The following is a 21,685-nucleotide window of genomic DNA, read 5'->3' as shown; positions in this document are numbered from 1 at the left end:
CCAATCGACGCTTAATAAATAGTCTACCTAACTAACTTGCTTCCCTAACTAGCTTTCTTCCTGCGCAGGAATAATCGACAAACAGACCTTAGCAAATGTCCTTTAAATGCTTTAATCACGGCTGGAGGATCTCGAGAGCAGTTCTCAGAGAATCTCCCCCAAGAAGAAGCAAGGCCATAGGATCTCTGACATATTCCATTGAGAATCCCACCAGCTAACACAAATACAACAGTTTTTATAGAATAAGGAGGTATGGCAAAAATGTCACACTGCATTACATAATTTCCCCACAATTTGATTGGTTTTCATAGACAAACCCTTCTGTTACCAGGTAAAGCAAACTTTGTTTTAATGATTACTTCATTGTTAATCACAAGGTTCAAATTTAGTCATCTGTCTAGTTTCAATTCCGAAACTTGTTATTTATACACTCACACAACCAAAGTCAAAGGGGTATGGCAAAAATACAACATCCAAAAACACAGGACAGAACGTTTTAGTACATTGTGTTTCAAAGTGTTATCATGTTAGGCCTAAAAAGAGAAGTAACGTTTACTATTTTATCTATTAAAAATCTACCACAAAGTCAAAGCCACTCTAAAGGGATAGTTCACCCAAATCTGTTATTTTCTCACTTTCAAGTTGTTCTAAACCTGCATGAAGTACTTCTGTTGAACACAAAAGAAGATATTTTGAAGAATGTTCAAGTTTATGGACCCCATTGACTTCCGGGATTCATAAATTTTGGGGCATCTCGCCCGGGGGGCGGGGTTACGTTCTGCGTCACTTCTCTCATGCGGGTTCTCGTCGACCAGGGTCAGCGCCGGTCAGCGCGCACACAGGCAGGCACAGAACTAGCTAGCGAACCTAGGTCATAAATCTAATAAGTTATGTTTTTTACAACACGTTTTTTGATGGAAAAGTGATGTTTAATTTCCATAGTCTTTGTTTAGTGAACGAAAGCGAAATCAGGAATTGCGGTATTTCAGTTTGTTTATCGTTGCCTAGCTACCAAGGGTTGTACAAGATGTGCTCAAAGAGTATAGAAGTAACAAGAGGCGAAACTCAATAGAACGTTCCATTGCAACAAACTCCCCCATGCGCAGAGCTGCAGCTCCGCCATCTTGGACTGAACGCAACACAGCTGTCATAGGATTGAACGATACCGGTTCAAATTCAAAAGCGGTTAAACTAACTAAAAAGTAGTTTCTAGTTTTTAATATCTCTAGAGCAGACATCCCATGTCTCCCGGAAGATCCGGGAGTCTCCCGCATATTGATAGCGGCTCCCTGATGCCCGCAAATTAGCTTAAATCTACCGGAATCTAGAGCGAGCGAGCAAGCAAGAGCGCGCAGCTCCAAACCGTGTAACGTTAGAGCACACGGCAGAAAGGGTGAGGAAGCGAGATATCAACATATCAACCTAAAATATGGAACACAACTTGTTCAGATTTTTTGCTTTCATTTTCTTCTAGTTCTAGAGTAAAATATATTTTGTAATATATATATATATATTGTATAAAATATAAATAATAATATTTTTAAATTTGTACATTTTAATAAACTCAAACTTATATAACGTTAACTTTTTTCTCTTTCACTTTAATCATTTATTTCACTTAAACAATCTGACAAATTAAAACAAGACCAACCATAGGTCTAAATTCCAAAGCATTCTTGAATTAACGTTACAACCATTTAAGTTTGGATAGTGATTTTCCAAACTTAAAAAAAAAGGTGACAGTTAAAGGGTTAATTTAGTGATAACAATGAATTAATAAAGCGGTCATTTGCCAGGTTAGGTGTTCATATATCTCAGTCTGAAAGTATGCGATTTAAAAAGCCCATTTCGAGTCTTGACAATTTCGACCAAATACATAACATTAGCAAACTGTTAGCAGCTTATGCGGTTATGGGGTAGCTTACATTAACGTTACAGCACCTGTTGACGTTAGCTCACTTTAAAGTTAATAAAACCTTTTCTACTTTACCTCTCTGGATCTTTGGTGAATCTATGAAATGCTAGTTGATTGGTTGTACACTGGTAGTTGTTGCAGTTGATGGCAGAACACTGTTTTCTTTGTTTCCAATTATTTCCAGACATAATGTTAATGCTGTACAGTAGTTGTGCTAACGGTAAAGCCGTTGGTTCAGTCCAAAATGGCGGCCGCGCTGCCGAAGCGCCACCTAGTGGCTGTTGTCAAAACTGCAACGGAGTTTCGCCTCTTGTTACTTCTATACTCTTTGATGTGCTGTAGCCTTAATTATTTACAATGGCCAAGTCGCGTTTCATATTAACAGATGAATAGGCTTCGCTCAGTTTATTAAATACATCCAACCTGAAAATCACGGTAGGACTGTGCAAACAAAGTAGACTATCTGTCTAGCATTGCCATGTCAGTGTATTGATTCATTGTCCCATCATAGTTTGTAAGAGACATTTCAGGTTGGATGTATTTAATAAACTGAGCGAAGCCTATTCATCTGTTAATATGAAACGCGACTTGGCCATTGTAATTAAGGCTACAGCACATCTTGTACAACCGAAATGGTTAGCGCTTTTCCCAAATAACACTTTTCATAAGGTATGGACAGTGCCAAACAAATTTTTGTTTCATAATAAAATAGAAGAAATCCATTTTAAAAATATTCACCGTTATTACCCTTGTAATAAATATCTAAGTAAATTTTACAGTAATATTTCCCCACTATGCTCTTTTTGCCAAGAGGAGGAAGAATCTATTTTACACTTATTTTACTTATGTTCTTATACTAAACAATTTTGGCTTCAAATTTCAGCTTCCATATTTCTTGCATTTTATCAGTTATGTAATATTTCTGTCAGTAAGGTTATTTTTCACTCTGATGTCTCTGAAAATAAAAAGCTAGATGATATATTAAACTTTTTCTGTATGATGGGAAAATACCACATCCACAAAGCAAGATACCTTAAATTCAAACCTAGTTGCAAAATTTTTGCTTATGATTTAGTTATTATTGTCTTCACTTCAAAAAATCCCCTCCAATAAAAAAGCTTTGAAAACATCCTGTATTATAGAACAAGTTTTATGTAAATTGTAATTGTATTTTATTTACTGTTATTATTTACTTTCATTTTCTCTGTATCCCCACATGTTCATGTTCATTGTTTTGTGTTATTTCCATTGTATTGATTTATATTGTAATGCAATTAAAAAAAAAAACATCTTGTACAACCCTTGGTAGCTAGGCAACGATAAACAAACTGAAAGACCGCGATTCCTGATTTCGCTTTCGTTCAAAACAAAGACTATGGAAATTAAACATCACTTTTCCATCAAAAACGTGTTGTAAAAAACATAACTTATTAGATTTAAGACCTAGGTTCGCTAGCTAGTTCTGTGCCTGCCTGTGTGCGCGCTGACCCTGGTCGACGAGAACCCGCATTAGAGATGTGACGCAGGACGTAACCCCGCCCCCCGGGCGAGATGCCCCAAAATTTATGAGTCCCATTGACTTCCATAGTATAGAGAAAATATCATGGAATCAGTGGGGACCAGAAAATGTTTGGTTAACCACATTTTTCATAATATCTTCTTTTGTGTTCAATAGAACAAAGAAACACATACGGGGGTTGGAATAACATAAAAGTGAGTAAATGACAACATTAAAAAAAAAAAAAAATTGGTGAACTATCCCTTTAAGACGATGCCCGGTGACGTCAGCGACAACGACACGAACACGGCCCGTCGAACAGCACAGCCGGAGTTTCCACACGGAGAGTTTAGACGGCGGACCCACAAGGTTTGTTTTGATGATTTATTTTATTGTACTGTCTAAAATGTATGTATGACATTATTCAGAATTCTAAAAAAATATATTTATATCGATAGTATATGCGGTGTAAGTGAATTCAAAGAGATATGACTGAATTAAACTAAAATTAAAAAAAGTACAGCACATCTTCGTGTGTGCTCGGATTCGGTTTAAATTAAAATGACTCTGGATAATATCGTCTGGTTTGTTAACGAGTATAAAAGCACTGCAGCATCTTAAAACCCAGTGAATCGCCTAAGTAGACAACATTTAAAGGCGTGGAGAGAGGCCGTTTACTAACTTGGCTGCTACAAACGATCAGATGTCCTTGTTTCCAATGATCATTCTCTAATCATCCTGGGTTATTATTATCTAAAACTATTAATACATTTTTGATAATTAAAATAAAGCTTTGGCAAATTGAAGCAGTAAAATGAACTAAGTAAATGAGAACTAAAACAGAAATGAAAAAAAATAAACCTAAATAGTAATATAAAAAAAAGGGAATACAAGTGCCAAAAAGATAACAAAAGTGCTAATTAATAATATATATATTTAGTTATTATATATATAATATATATATTATAGTTAGTATATATATATATATATATACTAACTATAATAACTATAATAGTATATAAATACTACTAAAATAACACTGCATCAAGCTCTGTTCATGTCAGCCCGAAACCAAATACTTAAGACAATCAAATAAAATAGAAGCATGAAACTTTGCATGCATTCAAGACTTTCTTTTTAGTTTTTTTTTTTTTTTTTACTAATGTGAATTTAGTTTGAAGTAAAAGTTTATTTTAACATGAAACTGCTGCCATTATTTACTCACCCTCATGTCGTTCCAATACCAGTATGCTGTTACTTCCATTTCCTAGTTATCAAAGGCTGTCAAGCTCTACAAAGCACTATAAAATTAGTGCATACGACTCGTGCGCTATATTACAAGTCTGCGAAGAACGTTAACAATTTAAGTTTCACATAGGGTTAAAAAATAATGAGAGAATTCTTCATTTATTTGAGAGAACTGGATTTTGCATTAATTATGGCATAAACTCTACCATTAGATGATGAGCGAGTGGAGCCCTGTGGCGAAGGTTTACGACCCCCTCAGAGCGGGCAGTATCGATGGCACAGATGTGGAACCGCATGACAGAGCCGTGTGGAGGGGCATGCTGGCCCGCTACCAGCCTAACAAGGGTGTGACCGGTGACCCTCACCTGACGCTGTTCGTGGCACGCCTGAACCCGCAGACGTCTGAGGACAAGCTCCTGGAAGTCTTCTCCAAATTTGGAGACGTCCGCAGGGTGCGTCTGGTCCGGGACATTGTGACGGGTTTCTCCAAGCGCTACGGTTTCGTCGAGTACAAGGAGGAGCGCTCGCTGAAGAGAGCCTGGAGAGACGCCAACAAGCTGGTCGTGGACCAGTACGAGCTCTTTGTGGACTTCGAGCAAGAGCGGACGCTCCAGGGATGGATTCCTCGCCGGCTCGGAGGAGGCCAAGGTGGCAAGAAGGAATCCGGTCAGCTGAGGTTTGGAGGCAGGGATAGACCTTTCCGGAAGCCCATCAATCTGGCATCCATGATGCCCCAGAACCGACCAGCGGATAGATGGGATGCGTCAAGCGGGAGGGAGGAAAGGCAAAGAGACCAAGAACAAGATAGGGAACACGGACGATGGAGGGAGAGGAAAAACGACTGGGATAGAGAGAATGATAGAGGTTACTACAAAGAGAAAAGAGACTCTAAACACCACCGAGACGGAAGCCGAGAGAAAGACTCCAACAGACAGGAAGACAGACGACACAGAGACTCTTAGAGACCGAGAATAAACTTTTGCATGCATTCAAGACTTTCTTTTCTTTCGTTTTTTGTATTTTGTGAATTTAGTTTGAAATAAAAGTTAATTTGAACATGAAACTGCTGCCATTATTTACTCATACAGAATGGACTGGCATTAAAGGGATAGTTCACTTTGAAATTAAATTTTGGTATGTTTTAGCTTACCTCAAGGGCATCCAAGATGTAGGTGTCTTTTTTTCCGCAGTGGTTTCAATTTTGATATTTTTAGGTCAAACCGTTCTTGTCTGTCAGTCATATAATGCAGGTCTATAGTCACTGTCTCAAAGAGCATGCACAGAGTCCAAATTAAACAATTCCCCATCGTCCAAATTAAACAATTCCCTATCGTTAGTACACACTGATGGCCTAAGACACGAAACGAGCGGTTTGTGTGAGAAAACGAACAGTATTTATATCGTTTTTACCTCTTATAACACAGCACACGTCCAAGTGATCTGAGGGCGCGGGCGCTTCCTGGTGTGTGACGTGTGCGCAGACGAGTGCATAGATATATATACACTAGATGTCGCCTTGGCTACGGCAGTTCATTGAAACGAATGTCTTTAAGGCGACATCTAGTGTATATATATCTATGCACTAGTCTGCACGCACGCGCCGTCAGATCACTTGGACGTGGCTGTGTACAAGAGGTATAAACGATATAAATACTGTTCGTTTTCTCACACAAACCGATCGTTTCGTGTCTTAGGCCATCAATGTGTACTTACGATGGGGAATTGTTTAATTTGGACGATGGGGAATTGTTTAATTTGGACTCTGTGCATGCTCTTTGAGACAGTGACCATAGACCTGCATTATAAGACTGGCAGACAAGAACGGTTTGACCTAAAAATATCAAAATTGAAACTACTGCGGAAAAAAAGACACCTACATCTTGGATGCCCTTGAGGTAAGCTAAAACATACCAAAATTTAATTTCAAAGCGAACTATCCCTTTAAGCGGAGTAAATAATGACAAAATGTTCAATTTTGGGTGAAGTATCCCTTTAAATTTTAATTTTAATAATTGAATTTGTGCCATAGAACAACGCGTTTGTCATACAAATAAAGTTTCAATGACTATCAAGATGTTTGAAATGAAGAGCAGCAAGTTCTGACAATACATGGTATAAAATAGTTTAATACACAATGAGATGAGTTATGCATAATCCTTCATAATGATACATTTGATCCAGTTCTTGTTGCTGGATATCACTCTCAGTTCTGGAGTTTGCCATCACGTCGAGTGGCGCGCTAGCTCTTCTACAACTGAATTAAGGCCCACAGGCATGAATTTATAAATCACAAAGCTTCCACACTTTACCATAGTCACGCATGTCCATGCTTTCTCTAAACACAGTGAAAGCACCACTTAAGCAATGCAAAACCGCTGGTGAATGACATTTGTCCACGTGATAGATACTTTCAGCCAGTAGTAAACTATGGATTATTAATATTGTTCTGCTTTAATGTGCTGCAGAAACATTTAATGACGCATCGTTTCATGATTCTAGGGTTTAAACAAAGACATTATCCAGGTTCTTAAATACAGAACCAATGACATGCTGTCAATTACCACAGAAAATAAGTTTGATTTGCCACTCAGTTCGTAAAACAAACACAAAATGATGATAATAATGTATAATAGAAGTATAAGGTGCATTGCAATGGGATAAATAGTAAAATACACAGTGTGTGATTAAAACCACTGTCATGACCATATGACGTCGTACACTACTACTACAGTTCGAAAGTTTGGGGTCACTAAGATTTATTTATTTTAATTAATATTTTTATTCAGTAAGGACGCATTAAATTAATCAAAAGTGACAGTAAAAGCATTTTTAATATTATAAATGCTGTTCTTTTGAACTTTCTGTTCATCAAAGAATCCTGAAGAAAATGTAAATTTTCAACATTGATAATAATGAATGTTTCTTTAGCAGCAAATCAGCATATTAGAATGATTTCTGAAGGATCATGTGACACTGAAGACTGGAGTAATGATGCTGAAAATTCAGCTTTGATCACAGGAATGAATTACATTTTTAAAATATATAAAAAATAGAAAATAGTTATTTTAAACTGAAATAATATTTCACAATATTACTGCTTTAGTTTACTGTATGTTTGATTAAGTAAATGCAGCCTTGGAGAGCAGAAAAAGTGACTTCTTCCCACAAAACGTAATTCACTTTACCGCAAAAAAACCTGATTTTACATTAAAATTTTTTTAAAAAGTTTTGCCCCATAGACTTCCATTTTTAAGTGCATTACTGTAAATATAACATCTGTTACAAACTGAAGGACGAGTCAAAATTATTTTCCGTGATATTATTTTCCAGCATGCCATGGAGTTTTGAACGTCAGATATTCCTTTAAATTCTCAACATTTCAGAGTGCCAAACGAATCAGGCTACTGTGCAATTTCAAAAAAAAGTTTTAAATATGATTCATCACATAATACCACCATCTTTTACAGACGATCTCCGGCTTGGGCATAGCGCCTTAAAATCTAAAAAAAAAAAAAATAATAATAATGTTTTTCTTCAGCCACATGCATATTCATGGTTACTTGCCATTGTGTCTCGTTCATAATTCAATTTGAATTAAAAATACATATGTATCTTATCTACTTAAGGCATCTTCGTTTTAAACATCATCAGAAAACTGTCTGAAATCTACTATCCTTCCGCTTACAGTAACTCATCATTTGCAATAGCAATAAAATGTCTAACTATCTAACAAAATAGGCACATAAAACCCCCTAACGGTATTTTTGGATGAAGGTAAGGGCCACAATCTATCAGTAACTCTAAACAGCCCCGTCCCCCGTGTTCCCTTTGTGAGCTCATCTGCTTGCAGACGTTGTGCTGTGAAAGTTGACCATGAAAGGGAGCGTAAACGTGGCGTACGGTCACATGGTGCAGGTTAGCGGTTAGTGGAGCGGTGTGTTGGTTACATGTGTTGCAATGCCTCCTGGGCCTGTTCTGTGTACACGTCCTCTTTCACTGCCCACGAGCCCAAGCCGTCTCCCATCTGCGGCATCCTCCTCTGCGAACCTCGGGTTTTGTCCCGGGAAAAGAAGCTAAACCTGTGAACGCAAGACGGGACATCAGCGTCATTTGTTTTCAATGCCATGCAAGATTGTGTCCATAAACTATGATTAAAAAACTAGATTGATTCATATACATTTGGGTGTTGTTGGGCTATTTATTATATGTTATTGTGAAACTCAAGAACTGTTCAAGTGTAATTTTGTATTGATGATAATGCACAGCTAATTTATGGTTATATTGCACAAAGTAATATCATATTTCACACCAGAATTAAAAAAAAAAGTAAGAAAGAAGATTTTTTTCCCCATTATTTTTATGATAATTTGCTAGATTCTCATTACCGTAATGCAAAAAAGGTCTAGATTATGCTTTTCTGAAATAAAAGCATCATGAATAAAAATCAGCATTAATAAAATGAAATTATTATTATATTAAATTAATAATAATTAAATTCAACACTGTACTATAGTGTAAAATGTATATATATATATATATATATATATATATATATATAAAATGTATTGGTTTTCATCATTTTGACAAATATTATAAATATAACCTGTCAATTTTCTGACAATATATATATCTTTTTTTGCAATGTTATTTTAGAATACACAAAATGTAGAAAGTTTAAATATAAATATACAAAATATATGTGTATATAATTGTCTATAATTTGTTATATAATTTGATTTTGGCACAAAATATGATCTTTTGGCATCATTATTATTCTAATGCAGGAATGTAAAAAAAACTATAAATTCTCTCTCTCTCTCTCTATATATATATATATACCCCTCCCCCCCATTTTCACAAATATAATATCTTGCTAGACATGTTTCACACTACCATAACCGCATCCCTACAGCATTACTAATGTCTTCCCAGATATAAACCAAGTTACAAAAAGCCAGAAAGCATCTCATAAATGCTAAATATTTAGTTTGCTGTGTGTTCGTACTGTTGCTTGACATTTCAGCTCATACAGGCAGTGACAATCAAGCGCTCAATCTTCCTACGCATCTACAAAGCACACTTTTAGTTGACACAATGTTATATAATTGGTTACAGCGCAGCACGAGTGTTAGAGGAGTGAGCGGGAGTTTGATTCTGACTGGCTGATTCTAACGATCCTCCTTCTGATTGGTCGCACAGATAGCCCCACAATCAGCCAATCAGAATGTGCTCTTTACGATCAGTGGCTCTAATGAGGGGGTGAGATGAGGGGGCCATGCAGCTCCATCACATGCAGGGAGGATAAGGGTGTTAAAACAGCAGAGAACACAAAGGTGAACCACCAAAAGGTCGTACAAGGGAAATAAGTCGTCTGATTGGCTGTAAAGTGGGGTCATCTGCAATCAACCCAGCCGCCACCATCGGCATAATGGCTGTGAAGATCCTGTTACAAAGAGGCACAGATATGGAGAGTTGAGCAAAGAGAAGACACACCCAGAACCACCCGTAGTCTCCCGTTTCTAAAAGAGTCTGTCAGATGCATGATATGGCAGCATTAATGATGGTCATGCCTTAAGATGTGTCATATCATGTCATAAAACTCTGCAGTTAAGTGAATGTGGAACTGCTTTTTCATGGTTCATAGTGTTCATGTCATGGGTTTAATTCCCCAAAAATGCATGAACTGATCAAATGCATACTTTCAAGCTGCTTTGTACTATTGCACAGATATGTAAAGTTGGATATATATTATATTCAGCTTTATTCACATACATGCAGTACGCTCACATAAAGCTATATTTATACTATATAGCAAATCTCAACTGCTTTTCCTTGCTAAATGTAACTATACTATCACCCAGCTCTTCCTATATATAAGAATGTCCAACTTTATCTGCATACATACAGAATATGGTGATATATACGGTACTATATAGCATATATCAGCTTGTATCGTCACAAAACTATATTACCACCCAGCTCTAATCTGTTAAAAGCAGAAGATATTACGATATTGTAAACATTAACCATGATTTCTGTAAAGCTGCTTTGAAATAATGTGTAATGTGTGAAAAGTGCTTTATAAATAAATATGACATGACTTGAGAAACGCATGAACATTTCTAAATCATTACTCGCGACGCACATAGTTCAGCCTAAACAACAGTTAGCTCTGCTGAACCTAAGCAACATTTGTGTGCATCATATGTGCGCTCTCAACACAAGATCAAAATGGTGCTGATTTAGAGGATTAATTATGTTTGTACTATATGAATGTGCAAGTGTGTGTAGAAGTTTGGCTCTTTTAGCGGTACGCACAGTCGCTTTATCCCCGACTCGGGCTGGAAGCTGGAGCGAGAGCTTGGCCGAAGGGTAGGAGAGAGATCTGGCAGCGGCGGCCCTGTTTCCTCCTCCTGCTCTTCACTGGAAATGTGATTAAAAAATAAGTCATACATTTATATATATACACTACCGTTCAAAAGTCTGGGGTCAGTAAGATTTTATATGTTTTTAAAAGAAGTCTCTTCTGCTCACCAAGGCTGCATTTATTTGATAAAAAATAATAAAAAAACAGTAATATTGTGAAATATTATGACAATTTAAAATGACTGTTTTCTATTTAATATATTTTAAACAGTAATTTATTCCTGTGATCAAAGCTGAATTTTCAGCATCATTACTCCAGTCTTCAGTGTCACATGATCCTTCAGAAATCACTCTAATATGATGATTTACTGCTCAAGAAACATTCATTATTATTTCCAATGTTGAAAACAGTTGTGTACAATTTTTTTCAAAATTCTTTTATGAATAGAAAGTTCAAAAGAACAGCATTTATTTAAAATAGAATATTTTCTAACATTATAAATGTCTTTACTGTAACTTTTGATCAGTTTACCTCATCCTTGATGAATAAAAGTATTGATTTATTTTATTTATTTCCCCCAAAATAAAATGTATATTTTTACTGACCCCAAACTTTTGAACGGTCGTGTTTAATGTTACAAAAGCTTTAGATTTCAGATAAAAGCTGTGTTTTTTTCTTTTACTTTCTATTCATCAAAGAATTTTGAAAAAAAATTGTACATAACTGTTTTCAACACTGATAATTATCATAAATGTTTCTTGAGCAGTAAATCATCATATTAGAGTGATTTCTGAAGGATCATGTGACACTGAAGACTGGAGTAATGATGCTAAACATTCAGCTCTGATCACAGGAATAAATTACACTTTACTGTATATTCACATAGAAAACAGCTGTTTTAAATTGTAATAATATTTCACAATATGACTGTTTTTGTTTGTATTTTTAATCAAATAAATGCAGCCTTGGAGAGCAGAAAAGACTTCTTTTAAAAACATTAAAAATCTTACTGACCCCAAACTTTTGAACGGTAGTGTGTATATATACTCATGTAGTCATATAATTAATATACACGATCAAAAACTATATAATATATATTATTTGTAATAATAAGTTATAATTAAGAACATTTCATGAACATATGAAATACATGTATGAAATTTCTCAAAAAAATATGACTGACTTAATTGTAAAGCTTAAGATGTCTAACCTTCTGTAATAGGCGATTTCCTCCTGCAACATGAAGACTTTAGCTTTCAGCTCATTGCGCTCATGCAGGACGTCCCGCAGCTCTTGCAGGGTGAATCGCGGGCGGTTCGGGTCTTTCGGATCTAGAGTGGACATGTCATCATCACACAGCGCCTCCTGGTGGATGAGAGGAACACTTACAGTCACATACACTAGTCTTCACACAGAACAACTGAGGAGACACAAACATAAGAGCATCCTCAAAAAGACACAACTATCACCTGGTGTCACTGCTGTTAATGCACAACAACAAAAAACACACCACTAGACACATTCAGTTGTTTCTAAAGACAAAATATAATTTAAATTAGAGTTTGCTGGCTTTTAGTTCATATCTGACAACTGATTTTTCCTAAAAGTTAATAAACCTTTACATATGCACTACTGCACTACATATAAACCTCGAAGGTTTGGGGTCAGTGAGACTTTTTTAAAGAAAACTTTGATTCAGCAAAGACATTTTGACATTATTTTGAATAAATGCCGTTCTTTTGATCTTTCTATTAATCAAAGAATCCTGAAAAATATGCATCACGGTTTCCACAGAAATATGAAGCAGCACAACTGTTTTCAACATTGATAATAATAGTAAATGTTTCTTGAGCAGCAAATCATCACATTAGAATGATTTCTGAAGGATCATGTGACACCGAAGACTGGAGTAATGATGCTGAAAATTCACATATTAAATAAAATAACATTTGAAATAGATACAATGATGAGTAGCTGTTGAGTACTTCCTGTTTCAATGGGAAATATGTCAGCAAGATAAAAAAAAGGGGTCTTTCACACAACATCCCCTTTGCTTTCATATCACACGGCCAAGTTTGTGACAGTTGACTCTGATTGTAAATGTAAATGAACTACAGTACATGATTGGTGCCTTTTTTTATTTTACAGTAGACCGCAAGCTCTCTGTCATGATCTACTGTGATCTCATGATCATCAATGAGTTAATATTTAATTCAGTCACATGGTTTGCTTTCAGTACAAACACTTGCACACATGCAGACTGCATTTACAGTCAGGCATTCGCCAGCTGATACTCTGTATCTGTGTGAAGGACTAAAGCAGAACCAGCTGCACACACTCGTGCTAACAGTCGCAGATATGGGTCAGGTGTTAGTTTACACTCCATGCTATCCTTAGAGCTGCCGCTGCAGGGTTACCCATAAAAACAAAGCCTCTTCATCATCCTTCTCCTCCTCCTCACTGTCATCTGTCAGGGCTCCCGGGGCCCCTGTGTGGGGGGTGAGGCGGAGGGGACCCTCTTCGATCTCCAGGCCCCCGGCGAGCAGCTCAGAAGCTAAATCCTGACCCCAGGAAGGGGCCGCTTTAGTCGACTGTGGTTACAAGTGCAAATTGCAACCAACATTTTATCTGGAGTGTTTGTTTGGGTGAATAGTTCAAATAAACAACTGAACAAACTGGCACAAAATCAGAGTTATAAAAATACAATCTAGCAGTTTCATTTCTTCTTTCCAGTTTTCTTTGCCAAAACAAAACAAAAAAATGCAGTCTTTCATATATCATGTATATTACGGGTACAAAAAGATTAAAACAATAGCAATTAATCTCATGAATTTTTGCTATTATTATTGTGATTCATCTCAAATTTTAAGCTATGATAATAATTAAATTCATTAAAAATTGTGCAAATAACGTCTGTGTTCTGTTAAATCTCCTCTGATTTGATTTCTAAGCAAATGTATCATGCAATTGGTCTCTCGCCATTATTTACTGATACAAGCCATTGTCAAATGAAGTAAATCTGTGAACTGCCTTAAATGTAACTTTTAAACATCTCTGAGGTTTACAAATGAACACTGGCAGTCATTGATAATATATATATTTGCACCTTAAACACTGCGGTTCAAAAGTTTGGGGTCATTAAGATTTTTATTAAGAAATTAACACTTTTATTCTGCAAGGATGTATCAAAATGTTACAAAAGATTTCGATTTCTTTTTCGATTTCTGTTCTTTTGAACTTTCTATTCATCAAAGAATCCTGAAAAAATATGTAATAATAATAATAATAAAATGTTTCTTTTTTGAGCAGCAAGTCCTTTGTGAGCATAAGAGACTTAAAAATCTCACGACCCCAAACTTTTGAACGAACTTGCAATGCAAATGACTTTACTTAGTTCTGTTCAAAAATCTCAACTACATTTAATTTCTAAACAAACGCACCATGCAATCACTTTTTCATCATTTGCTGAATAACAATCTGTTTAAACGCAAGCATATGTGCGAACTGCATCAAATTAAACATATTCAATGAATCCCAAAAGTTCACAATTCAACTCTGGCAGTCCTAATTAATAAATAGTTGCATCTCAAATATACTGTCTACTGATTTATCTCCTCATCCTAGATTCCTCTGTGACTGTGACTCACTGACGTTTCATTCTGACTCATTATGGTCACCATGTCAACATTCCAAAGCTTTATATCACACTTACTTCCTTTAAATAGAAATAGAAATGACTGAATGCTGCAGTTGAACACTGACGCAATGGAAAATTTAATTTCATAACCCATTAATGCTGGGGCCACACCAGAAGATATTTAAATCTTATAAGATTTTCAAAATGTGAGAGACCACAAACATGAATCCCAAAAAAACCCCAAGATTTAAACAGTTTTGCTCCTATAGTGTGTCTCGCAAAATCTCACGAGACTTCAGAATAAACATGGTGGACGATAGGCGGGAAGAAATTGCTATGATAGTGTTTGGAAAGCTTTTGACAGAACATTGCCACAAATCGACAAGCTAATCCTCCATCTCTGATGTCCATATCCATTTCACTCTGTGCTGCGCCTTGACTGCGGTTGTTATGCTTCCTTCTTCTGTCAGCTTGCTTTCTGATTGGCTATCGTTTCGTTTCACCTGACAATCAAAAGAGTATGTGCGCGTTTGCCCCCACACATCAGGATTTCTGATCATAAGCATGTTGAATATTTACGATTCGCGATCAGGCGTTCTTCCGAGCAGGTTCGGTCACTCTTAACACACCTCACACCACAGGAAAATCTGATAAGCCAATCTGTTGAACCATCAAGATAATCGGGACTTCACTTAGGATTGTCGGAAGGGGAGGAATCGGCCCGGATATCTTGTGGTGTGGCCCCAGCATTAGCAGAAAATTGCTAAACAATATGCATGTATAAAACCAACATGATCGAAGTAACATCCATCTCCATTCACGTACCTTTGCAGGTGAGGGTGGCCCTACAGGCTCCTCTGTCTCAGTGCTGGTCTTGCCTTGCTCTTTCAGTCGCTCCTTAAGACGGGTCACTTCCTGTCGGAGGCTCCCGAGCTCCTGCTGTCTTGCCTGACCGGACGCCTCCAGCTCCACCTTCTGCTGGATCAGGGATTTACCCTGGGCCTCCACCACCGTGATCTTATGCCTCAGGTCGTGGTTGATCTTCATCAGCCGGTTCAACTGCTGCTGGAGCTGGAAGAAATTTAATATGATGAATCTCTGAGTGAAACTTTGATTGCTTATCCAGCAAAAAGACTCAGGGCCCTATTTTAACGATCTACTAAGCGCATGGTCTAAAGCGCAGGGCGCAAGTTCACTTAGGGCGTGTCCGAATCCACTTTTGCTAGTTTAACGACGGGAAAAATGGTCGGCGCTCCCGGCGCATGGTCTAAAAGGGTTGACCCTATTCTCTTAATGAGTAATGGGTGTGTTTTGGTATTTACATGCATTAAACCAATCAGTGTCTCATCTCCCATTCCCTTTAAATGCCAGTTGCACTCGCGCCATGGCGGATTCGCTATTTACATGACGGAATTTGATAGTGGAAAGACCGAACGCGTCTCCAGAGCGCAAACGGATCTGCTCGTGCGCGAGGTTAAAGTGCACAAGCAGACGATCTACAGGACAAGCCGGATTCACCATATCTTTATGTACACAATAATAATCTTTTACATTGTAATCCTTTTATTTGAAATATTTGGCATGTGTGTGTGCTGCTGTGCGTGACGTCCTGTGTGTTTAATAAGCAGAGAGTACACGTTGTGGACCCGCCTATAGACGCACATTACTAATGCGCTCATTAAATAACAAAAAATAAATATTGCGCCGTTGACTTTAGACCAGGGTTCAGTCGGTCAATGGCACAGTCTATTTCTGTTCCTCAAAATAGCAACGCTCCAACAATGTGCCAGAACACACACTCGTTTTCAGACCAGCAGCCCATGGGCGCACAAATGGGCGCAAATGCATTTGCTATTTAAACAACGTGGCGCAGGACGTGAAAATGATATAGTCAGGCTGAAACTAGCAAAAAAACTTGCGTCGCGCTTGGCGCTGTATTGCGCCGGGTATAAAATAGATAGGGCCCTCAGAGAAAGTCATTACATGTTGATGAAGACTTTGACATCTTTCTGTCTTGTTTTCTTGAGTTAAATCAGTGCTCTAATGGGTTTTGATCAGAAACATAGTTCCTTACCGCTTCAACGTCCTCGTTTTTGAGCGTCAGCTCACGGTCTTTGGCGCGGATCTCGTCTCGCTGTTTATCTACAACTTCCTTCAGCTTTTTCATCACCTGCCGCTCCCTCTCAGTCATACCTGGCATCACAAATTAAAAACAGCCTTATTTACTACACAGAGAACTGACATATCATAAAATAATCATATTTAATCGATAACATATTGGGCATTTTTGATCGGCACACTAGTTGCAGGAAGTTTCAGGGTTAGGTTCTTGTTTTGCATGGACCAGGTCACTGGAAAGATACAAGAAGTCTGACGGACAGTGTAAGCAAATAACTTCTTGTCTGAGTGCCCATGTTGCCGCTCTTAAAATAGATCTGTGTCCGTGCAGAGCATCTGACACACAACCACTGACACACTTCACATTTGTCATGACCTAGAAATATAATGCGTTGCCGGCCTTTAATGAATATTCCGAGTTAAATACAACTTAAATTTTCTAATAATTCAATTTTAATTATAGGGCCTAAAACTAACTTTTTGCCACACCTGCCAATGGCCAATGACTTAGATACCAGCTGAAATTCACAATTCTCTATTTCAATTTCGATACCACAGCTAAAACTACTAACCTAACTAATATGAATTTAAAACACTATTAAAAGACAAATAATAGTAGCTTTCAGGTAGAAACATTAAATAAAGTAATCAAATGTAAAATAACACTTGATAGTCTTCAGTGTATAAATGAAACATAGATTAATCCTTATTAAAGTTTCAGTTTCTCAGCAGCAGGAATATTAGGCTGCTGTCACTTTAAGAGCTAATGCACAGATCCATTGATACTGTTTCTTTTACGTTCACTCAAGCCATAACTGACTGTGTTTACTAGGATACTTGCAGAGACGGGCATTTTTGACATCATTTTGTGTGAATATGTCCATTCAAGCGCAAGAAGACGTGAAAACACAGCTCATCTCAGTGTTAGTGCGCTGTTTGAGACGTGGCTTTCTGGATGTCTGCTTTGATGACAAAAGTTAAAATAAGTGAGCAAGTTACAAATATTGGTATCGGCCCAAAAAAAATATTAGGGATGCAATGATAGGATTATTGGGGACATTATTATTATATACGTTAATATACATTATATTTATATTAACATTTACTAATTTTTGATAAGCAGACGCTTATCAATATATATATATATATATATATATATATATATATATATATATATATATATATATATATATATGAAGAGTTCAGATGCAAAAGCCTCTAAGTGCCATCTGAAATTTTCTTCTAGAATGATCATTTTTATCAAGCTCGTATATTTAAGTTCAGTAATTTCACTTAAATGGCAATGAAAATTACCTTTTAATTGTAATTTAAGTGAAATTACTGAACTTAAATATACAAGCTTGATAAAAAAGATCATTCTAGAAGAAAATTTCAGACGGCACTTAGAGACTTTTGCATCTGGACTCTTAATATATTACTTTATATTATATAATTATTATTACATTTATATTTATCACAGGTGCTGTCCATATACATTAAGCTGTAAATGACCCAGAATATTATTTTGAGGAGCCTATGATACAAGTACTTTCCTGCATTCTGTTCAAATAGCTCTTTGCATCTTTGCATCAGTGTTGAGCGCGGCGCTGGAATGTTTGTGTAAACAGCTGCGTAACTCTGACACTGGATCAGGCTGAGAGAGAGACTGTTCTGACGGCACGTGAGTGTGTCAGAGGCACTGTGGAGTCTCTGTGCCGCTCGTGCAGTAATCGCACTGCCTCGTCTTCTGTCACATGGAGAAGGGACGCTTTGTGCAGCGTTTGTGTCAGTTCCTAAATGGCTGAAAGAATGCGTGAGAATTCCTATGGGCATGATCACGTGTGTTTGCTTTGTATCCGGTACAGGCATGCTGGGAAAACGTTCCAAATGGAATACTTGCTGACTACATAGTGTCATTTTGTGTTTTTAATACAATTTTGTTATCAAATAAGTCAAATACGGTTGTATTTCATCACACTGGAAATGGAAGATCAAGTGGAGCGCAGTGCATTGTGGGATATGGAGTTTCACACCGTTTGAGACTGACACAATGCTTTCTTTTTATGAACACTGAGCTTTAAGACTACCTTCCTGCTTCTGTATGTCCTCTTCCGACATCGGATACTCTTTGACGGACAGGTTGTTGAGCAGTGTTTTGTTTTCCTCCTGCAGCTGGGAGATCTGGGACAACAGATCCTGGGCTTCTCCTCTCCACACATCCTCCACCAACTCCAGCTCCTGTTCACACACACACACATTTCAGAAGTGGCTCATAAAATATACATGAGTGTATATTTAACAACTGACCTTCACTGGAGTTACGTAACGTCTGCAACAATAAGCAAAAAACACACAAAGCAGGAGGAGCATAATAACATATTCACAGAAGGACAAAAGCTGTATTCAGGGCTGGGCGATATGACCCAAAAATCATATCTCGACTGAATGGCAATATATAGTATTTTCTACATTTCTCTATTTAGATTTAAAAAAAAATAAAAATAATAAAAATAATAAAAAAAACAGTTATTTCACAATCCTGCCCAGTGTTGTCCTACAAACAGTGTTCATATTGAAGGATATGAAAATAAATATGGCTATGCTAAATATTATGTGCAAAAATAGGTTTAATTTCACATTACGTTCTAAACACTGTAACATTACAATCTAAAAAACAAAATTATTCTTTTTTGAGCACAATTTAAATGTACTAAATTAAAAATATAAATGAATGAAAACAATAGCACAGACTAATTATATTAGGTTATTTGATTACCTCATTACAATTGTCAATTTACAGTAACTGATATCGTAAAATACACTCATTTGTAGGATTCAAATTCCACATATGGCACATTTATTGTCCAACAACAAATATTTTAGCAAAATGTAGCTATTTAAGTCAGAATTAATGGGCTTTTTTCAGATGCGCTCGCACCAAACTACTGTATTAGATATAAACAGTAGTGTCCGTTTATAAAAAATATATAGATATATCGAACAAACTCGAGGCCACCCAGCCCTAATTCATATGTCTGCTCATATGCAGATATTAATGTAAAAACAAAATGATTTTTATATTATGTGAGAATCTTATGTGCTGGACGTGGTATTATTTAAAGCATCATAAAGTACCATGCAAATAAATCTGATCTGTGCTCACTGTCCCAGTGGACATGATGTTACGTGACGGTGATGGACTGTGGTTCAGTTCCATCATTTCCTGTCCAGGGCAGGAACTTATATTTCCTATGAAACATCACTTCTGAAACAACTTCATAATGTGATGTGACGTGTAGTAGAAGTAGTAGGTATATATGTAATGTTATTAATGATTAATGAATTGTAATTACATATCAAAAATTTATATTAATTATATATAAATATAAACATTTAATATATATATATATATATATATATATATATATATACATATATATATATACATATATATATATATATATATATATATATATATTGTTAATAATAATAATTTACAATAAATACATTAAATTACATATATTTATTAGTGTAATATTAATTACATATAAAATATTGATATTAATTAAAAACAATATAAACATATAAATATATTTATTCTTTAATATATTTATAACTGTATATGTAAAATATACATCTTAAATTTGATATATATATATATTCCTCTTTTTATTCCTATAAAAGCACCTTTTTATGTTTCTTCTCCTTCTCCAGTCTGTCCATCCGCTCCAGTCGGAGTCGGTCCAGCTCCAGGCGCAGCTCCTCGGTCTCTGGGCTGATGCTGTTCCGGCTCACCAGAACCTCCAGGATCTCCAGCACCCGGACCACTTTGGGCATGAGGCGGGACAGAGCCTCGCATCCGTACTGATCGATAATGCGCTCGAACTCCTGACCCACCACTGCGGCGATGTCGTACACGTCCATCACGGTCAGATCCGCCACGTTCTTCTCCAGCGCCGAACCGAAATCCTCCATGACCGTCTCTGGAACGTTACGTCCCTGAAGTTCGTTTCCTTCTAAACTTTCTCAGTCCCTTTCAGTAGCCAAACAGATCCCCAAAGCCCTCTAAAACCTCGCTAACGACACCTCGTCAAGAATAAAAGCCATTTCGGGGTATTTTTAGGCCGAATTGGACCGAGATAAGAGTTGTCCCATTGCGGTTCGGTTTCCCTGCCCTTATTTATTCCTGAGCGGCGCTTCATCTACTGCGCATGCGCACAGCTGAGGCCGCTGTGAATGTGAAATCACTGTCAAGCGCCTCACTGACCTACCGTATTATTGTTCGTGGTAGTTAAACTGTGTTGATAAGAATATCAAGTATGAAAGGGTAGATGACAGGACATATCAAGCAGTGACAGTGTGACACGAACGCAAAAATATTGTAAACATTTTATAATTATATATATATGACGTATAATTATATTTTATAAACTCATATTAAATGAGAATATTAAATGGAATTTGTATTCACAGTTTCAATGTAACATGTTTTAAATGTCTTAAAAAATAACCATGGTTTAATATAGTAAAAGTGTAGTAACCATGTTTTTTGGTGGATTGATTACCATAACCACAGTTTTCCTACAAATACCATAGACTATGGTTAGTGTAGTAACACCATGGTTAAATTGTAGCTACCATGGTTTAACTATATTAACCATGTTTTATTTTATTTTTTATTTGTACTTAAACCATGGTTAATTATCATACTGGAATTAAAAACAACAAACAAAAACATCACTTTCACAACATAATTCATTATTTTTTATTTACTTAAGTTTGCATTTACAACTTTAAGTACATTTACTTAAATAAACTAAAATATGTAAAAAGATCCCAAATATAGTTCCAGCCATTGATGGCGCTGATAAACAAAAATAGCCTGGAAAACAAATAAAATCA

The 21,685-nt window shown here is 36.6% G+C and overlaps 2 protein-coding genes across 5 annotated transcripts; one reads left to right on the top strand and one right to left on the bottom strand.

Annotated features, from left to right (window-relative positions):
* The first annotated feature begins 3,504 nt into the window (after window positions 1-3,504).
* Window positions 3,505-5,770, top strand: snrnp35 (small nuclear ribonucleoprotein 35 (U11/U12)). Its single transcript, XM_081354927.1, has 2 exons — window positions 3,505-3,782; window positions 4,874-5,770. The coding sequence occupies exons 1-2, from the start codon at window positions 3,687-3,689 to the stop codon at window positions 5,621-5,623; spliced, it is 846 nt and encodes a 281-aa protein (XP_081211053.1). The 5' UTR covers window positions 3,505-3,686; the 3' UTR covers window positions 5,624-5,770.
* Window positions 5,771-6,769: 999 nt separating this feature from the next.
* Window positions 6,770-21,012, bottom strand: rilpl1 (Rab interacting lysosomal protein-like 1). Of its 4 annotated transcripts, XM_081354918.1 has the most exons (9): window positions 20,471-20,990; window positions 18,871-19,021; window positions 16,740-16,858; window positions 15,491-15,736; window positions 13,446-13,619; window positions 12,239-12,393; window positions 10,980-11,084; window positions 10,017-10,104; window positions 8,071-8,740 (listed from the first exon to the last, which is right to left on the bottom strand). In XM_081354918.1, exons 1-9 carry the CDS (start codon window positions 20,756-20,758, stop codon window positions 8,735-8,737), a joined length of 1,332 nt encoding a protein of 443 aa, XP_081211044.1. In that variant the 5' UTR covers window positions 20,759-20,990; the 3' UTR covers window positions 8,071-8,734. The 4 variants fall into 4 exon arrangements, with proteins under 4 accessions (XP_081211045.1, XP_081211044.1, XP_081211043.1 ...); XM_081354917.1 differs by lacking the exon at window positions 10,017-10,104 and having other exon boundaries at window positions 8,452-8,740; XM_081354920.1 differs by lacking the exon at window positions 13,446-13,619 and having other exon boundaries at window positions 8,600-8,740; window positions 20,471-21,012.
* Between the last annotated feature and the right edge of the window lie 673 nt (window positions 21,013-21,685).

This window comes from Scardinius erythrophthalmus (assembly GCF_964197995.2).
Source record: "Scardinius erythrophthalmus genome assembly, chromosome: 23".
In the NCBI taxonomy this organism is placed as follows: Eukaryota; Metazoa; Chordata; class Actinopteri; order Cypriniformes; family Leuciscidae; genus Scardinius; species Scardinius erythrophthalmus.
Note: the sequence above shows the minus strand (reverse complement) of the source record. Positions and strands in the feature narration are given on the sequence as shown.

Bases quoted from the DNA above. Each gene is read 5' to 3' on its own strand.
- snrnp35 (XM_081354927.1), top strand. From the start codon at position 3,687: ATGCCCGGTGACGTCAGCGACAACGACACGAACACGGCCCGTCGAACA. The intron at 3,783-4,873 runs GTTTGTTTTGAT...CTCTACCATTAG, and splicing joins TTAGACGGCGGACCCACAAG to ATGATGAGCGAGTGGAGCCC.
- rilpl1 (XM_081354917.1), bottom strand. From the start codon at position 20,758: ATGGAGGATTTCGGTTCGGCGCTGGAGAAGAACGTGGCGGATCTGACC. The intron at 16,859-18,870 runs GTAGTCTTAAAG...TTGTGATGCCAG, and splicing joins GGACATACAGAAGCAGGAAG to GTATGACTGAGAGGGAGCGG. The intron at 13,620-15,490 runs GTACGTGAATGG...TTGTAACCACAG, and splicing joins GGCCACCCTCACCTGCAAAG to TCGACTAAAGCGGCCCCTTC.